The sequence below is a fragment of the Frankliniella occidentalis genome, unplaced genomic scaffold, assembly GCF_000697945.3.
Source record: "Frankliniella occidentalis isolate FOCC.00 unplaced genomic scaffold, Focc_3.1 Scaffold8, whole genome shotgun sequence".
NCBI classification, from domain to species: Eukaryota; Metazoa; Arthropoda; class Insecta; order Thysanoptera; family Thripidae; genus Frankliniella; species Frankliniella occidentalis.
This window is the reverse complement of record NW_026267138.1, coordinates 2,555,537-2,560,744: the sequence shown is the minus strand read 5'-3', so window position 1 is coordinate 2,560,744 and position 5,208 is coordinate 2,555,537. Positions and strand designations below refer to the sequence as shown.

At 57.5% G+C, this 5,208-nt stretch overlaps 1 protein-coding gene across 1 annotated transcript; it reads left to right on the top strand.

The window, feature by feature from the left end:
• The first annotated feature begins 485 nt into the window (after window positions 1-485).
• LOC113208122 (multiple inositol polyphosphate phosphatase 1-like) lies at window positions 486-4,568 on the top strand. Its single transcript, XM_026424988.2, has 8 exons — window positions 486-820; window positions 1,478-1,788; window positions 1,982-2,095; window positions 2,350-2,503; window positions 2,816-2,916; window positions 3,500-3,609; window positions 3,725-3,931; window positions 4,249-4,568. The coding sequence occupies exons 1-8, from the start codon at window positions 658-660 to the stop codon at window positions 4,508-4,510; spliced, it is 1,422 nt and encodes a 473-aa protein (XP_026280773.2). The 5' UTR covers window positions 486-657; the 3' UTR covers window positions 4,511-4,568.
• The last annotated feature ends 640 nt before the right edge of the window (window positions 4,569-5,208 follow it).

The following is a 5,208-nucleotide window of genomic DNA, read 5'->3' as shown; positions in this document are numbered from 1 at the left end:
CGCACGCACTCGCATAGACACGCACACGGCCTGGGCTGACGCTGGCCGTGATCCGCGTAAACAAGGAAAGAACGAAAACGCGGGTGGTATGAGAAATTCACGTGGCTGACAGCGGGGAAAGGGGGGGACGCACACAAAGTACACGCGGGCCTGGATTTGCTTTATCTCTCTTGCGCAGGCAACCCTTTCCGCTCTCTCGCTCGCCCTCGCTCGCTGGCTCTCTCTCTCCCCCTCGCGCTTCGCGGATCCTGCTTCGCCACGCGTTCTTGTTTGGCGCGCGCGCGCGCACCTATGCACCACACACAAGCTAGCGTGATACTGACTGATTAGGCGCCGAAAAACGCCGGTCACTGCGATCGCGATCTCCACACTATCGACGAGGCGCTCGATACGCAGAACACAGGAGACGGAAAAGAGATAATACGAGCGCGGCGGGGCACGATCCAAGAGGGAGCGGTGCATCGCGAGTCGGCGGCGGCGCGCCCGCGGAAGGCGGCTGGTGGAGTGGGGCAGGAGCAGGCCAGAGCCCGAGAGGCAGCGCCGCCGGTCACCTGCTCACCTGCTCACCGCGCCCGGAGGAGTGAGTGCGAGAGAGCGCGATAGAGGACAGGATTCGCGCCGCGTCACGGACGGCCGCGCGTGGCGGCCTCAGTCGACATGTCGCCGGCGCTGACGGGCGCGCTGTTGTTGGCGCTCGCGGCCGCGGCCGCCTCGGCGGCGGCCTGCTCGGGGGCCAGGGCGCCGCAGGCGCGCTACAGCAGCAAGACGGCGTACCAGCTCGTGCACGGCGACGACACCGCCCCCCAGGACGTGGTGCAAGGTGAGCGTGATCCTGGCTGGAGTTGATGTTCCGGTGTGAAAACCGCGTGCCAACAAACTGAATAAAGCATTCCGGTAAAGCTGAAATGCAGACGCAGACCAAAAAACGGAAGTCACCTTGTTAAAGCATAGTGATTTCCGTTTTCTTCTTCCCCGCATTCTTCTGCATGTCAGCTTTACCCGGAATGCTTTATTCAAACTGTGTAGCAGTGCAGTTTAATCTGATCGGGTTTATCTGATCGAGCCTCTTGTGTGGACTTTTTAGACAGTCACCAAAGGTTTTGTCTACTAGAAGGAAAAGTGCCCAATCCCCCACAATCCCCTCTCTCGTTTCTCTAGAACTGGGCCACCGGCGGCGTTTGATGTGATGTGTGGCGTGGTGCGCTGATGTACGTTTATTGTTTACCAACGCAAAAGGTACTATATAGGATTGAGAGTGTATTTGCACCTTGCCGAACTGTTGCAACTTATGTGTTTTTTGTGTAGCTTCTTGGACTTTTATAGACAACTAGGAAACACTGTTTGCTGAGCGGTTCATAGCTGGTCCGAGGGGTTGGAGCTCAAATAACAACACTGAATAGGATTTTTGTTCAGAAAAGTGTAGTTCAGAACCCTATCAAAATCTAACCATGGTCTTCGAAAACACACGACTGTTCAGGCTGCTCCGCCGTCTACCTCTGGCACACTCTGCGCCACGGCACGCGATACCCGAGCGCCAAGCAGGTGGGCAAGCTGGCCAAGCAGGTGCCGGCGCTGCAAGCGCGGTTGAGGGACAACGTGCGGGCGGGGCGAGCGAGCTGCGCGCCCGAGGCGCTGGACCGGATGCTGGGCTGGACCTTCAACGTGACGCAGGCCCAGGGGAACACGCTGCACCCGCAGGGCGAGCGGGACCTGCAGGGCGTCGGGCGACGCTTCAAGCGGCGCTACTCGGAGTTCTTCCGCCGCCACCCACACCCGGACAACTTCACGGTGAGGAGGGGGAGAGAGCGGCCAAAGTGTCGGGAGGGAGCAGGGCGCAGGTTGGGCAAAGAATGTGAGTGTGTGTGTGTGTGTCTGTACGTACCTTCGCGCGCGCGTGTGTATGTCAAAGATAAATAAGTCCAAGCAAGTAGACGAAGGGAGGCGGGTAAATTATTTTGACCGGTTTTCCTGCTTTCCGCAGTTCCGCAGCACCGACACGCAGAGGACCCAGGCGAGCGCAAAGTGGTATGGTAATGGCCTGTTTGAAGAACCCATCAACCTGCCCGAGCCTCTTCCGGACGACCCGCTGCTAAAGGTGAGCGCGCAGATTCGCCTCCCCCGGAGTCGGCGGTGAAAATGATATTAGCAGTGACCTGACGTGAGTGAAAGGAGGTGGGGGGGGGGGGCACCACCTCCAAAATTTAGTGTTCTTATCAATACACTGAAATAGTGAATAATCACTGAATATTCGCTAGTATCGACTGTGAATATTGTTGGTTCTAATTTCCCCCATTTACCGCGAATACTCGAGGTTTGTGCCCCCTCTCATGCGAGTGCGATCCGATTCAGTTCTACGACCTGTGCCCGGCGTGGACTGCGGCCGTGGACAAGAACGCGAGCGTGCGCGCCGAGGTGACGGCCTTCGAGAAGGGCGGGCCCGTCATGCGAGCCGCCCTGGCGAGGATCGCCGACCGCCTGGGCTTCCAGGAGGGCCTCACTTACGGTGAGAAAAAAAACCGTGGCAAGCCTTTTTTTAAATCGTTCTTTACCAACAATTAACCATCAAGGAGAACAGTTACGGAGAGCTCAGCGCCTGCGAGACTCGGGGTAGGCCACCCCGCATCACACGCACGCACTACGAGCAAGATGCTTAGCCTATCTACCAGGCGCTAGGAGACCTTGCATTATTGGCTGAACTTAGTAATTCCGAAACAGCGGATTATAGACGCACTTGTTGGATGTTTCAGGTCAACGTTAACACACTGCACTCTGGTGTCACCGATTTTAATTAATTGTTCTGATCCCTTCACGCCAGACGACGTGGCCCCTATTTGGGAGGCCTGCCGCTACGCCCAGGCGTGGGACCCCGGCACTGAGGCGGCCTGGTGCGCGGCCTTTGACGAGGAGGATTTGCGGGTAAGCAATCAGCAACTCTGCAAAAGGAGCTGTCATACTTAACCAGCCCTCCGTAGCTTCTTATTTAAGCTTCAAACTACTGACAGACTGAATAGTCTCGCAGTTCCAACAGACAGACTAGTAATTCTCACAGTTGTTAAAACTGACGTCTTGTACTCGTGGAACGTTAAGCTAGAGGTTCAACCGTATACAGTAAAGATTCGCAGACCGGCCCGCTGTCCGAGCTTTTCTCGTGGGCCCGCAGGAGGGTGCGGCACGACATCGCTGATAACTGAAATGTGACTCACACTTTGAATGAGTCCAAAAGCGTGTCCAACGTGTGCTAGTCGTGTGGTCACGAAAGGCAGCATGCGCCTAAGACCGAGGCCTTATGACGTCGTTAAGTGTAAAACTTCCTTCATTCAGTACAAAATGTGAGACAGTCTCACATTTAAGTAATATTCGTGACCGATGTGTGGCCTGATGTGGCCTTTACAAACAGCCGCTAGAGCATCTTCACGGGCAGATATCAGAGGTCGTGAGAGTGGCTGACAATCGTATTTTTCATAGAAATGAAGGTGTTGGAGCGTCTCTGCATTGACAGGTGTTCGAGTACGGCTCCGACATGAAGTACTACTACGTAGACGGATACGGAACTGCCATGAACCAGCAGCTCGGCTGCCCTCTCGTCAAGGACGTCGTCGATAAGCTGAGGTGAGAGGTGGCGGCAGCAGAGGCTGCAGCCTGCAGCAGCGGCGAGGGGCGTTCCCACGCGGACCGTCCTCAAAGCGACTAAATTCAAACGACGCGCATCCGCTCCCCTTCGCAGTGCGTTCGAGCGCGGCGAGGCGCGCGAGGCCGGCAGCATGTACTTCACGCACTCCACCGCCATCCACATGACGCTGGCCGAGCTCGGGCTGGGCCACGACGCGCGGCCCCTCACCGCCGCCGACTACGAGACGATGAAAAACGAGCGGCTCTGGACCATGTCGCGGCTAGCGCCCTTCGCGGCCAACCTCGCCGCCGTGCTGTACGAGTGAGTGGAAACGGGAGCTCCCCACGTCAGGCGGGCAACCTAACCTCATCTTGTCACAGGCAAAGCCGGACCCGTCCGCTTGTCTGATGCGGCTTCGAAGAAAAGGGCCAGGGAGGGCGTGGTTTGACTGCACAGCACCAACACTGTTCTCGATATAGACACGAAAATGTCAAATGTGATTTCAACTTAAGTCAAATTATTCGCAATTAATTTTAACACTATTCGCAATTATTTGTTTACAAAATTGTAACTTTGAAATTGACTGTCCATTCTAATCCGACGTCATCATGATCATGTCTTCATCCGTGGCTGCGCAGGTGCCCGGCCCAGAGCGGCGAGAAGTACAAGATCAGGCTGTACGTGAACGAGCGGCCGGTGGCCATCGCGGGCTGCACCGACCCCGACTCTCTGTGCTCCTGGTCCGACTTCAAGAGGCACTTCGAGGCCGTGACAAACTCGTGCAGTTTGGGATTCTGCAACCGAGTGCCGAGCGGCGCCGCTGCCGCCCCCAGCCGCGCCCTCCTGTTCGCGGCAGCTGCGGGGGCTCTTACCCTCCTGCTCGCGCGCCGTGTTCCCTGACTGGAGCCGACAATACCTCCGCATTTATGCTGTAATAAAATTATTTATAATCGAACAAGGCCGCACGGTGTTGTGTAACTCCGGCCCCGCAACACATCTAGGGGCGGAACCAGGCCTGCGCGGCCGGGGCCGACGCCCCGCGCATACTTTGAGGAGGCAAGTCTCATTAACTAACCGAAGGACATAAATTCGATTTTACGGGCCGAGGGGTTTGTGGCCTGCGCGCCTTGGGAGCCGCCCCCCGGCGCCGCCCCCGGCACTACTGCTGCCCCCGGTCCGGCCGTCCGGCCGCCCCCGAGGCCCCCCGGCCCCAGCCCCGGCCCACCGTTAACGTTACACTCTGCCCCCGCGCTGCTGTTTCGCAAAATTTATGGTCCAACTCGATGCGGTCAAGTTTTCTGATGGATGACTTAAAGAGGCTCCGGCCGGGCTGCCCTGCCCTGCGCGCTGCGGCAGCCGTCACCGCCACCGCCTGCAAGAGTAATTAGCTGTAATTCTCTCATCACCTTTCCGAAATAACGGCGCGCGCCTTCGCCTCGGGGAAGGGAAAGGAGGAGCGTGGGAGCAATCTCGAGCCGCGAGGCGGAAACCACACCGCCGCCGCCCCTCTGGAAACGAATTACAATTCCGCGGGTAATGTACGCCCTTTTGAGAGAGGGCGCCGCGGAGAAGAATGAGGATCAGAGAACGGCATAAGG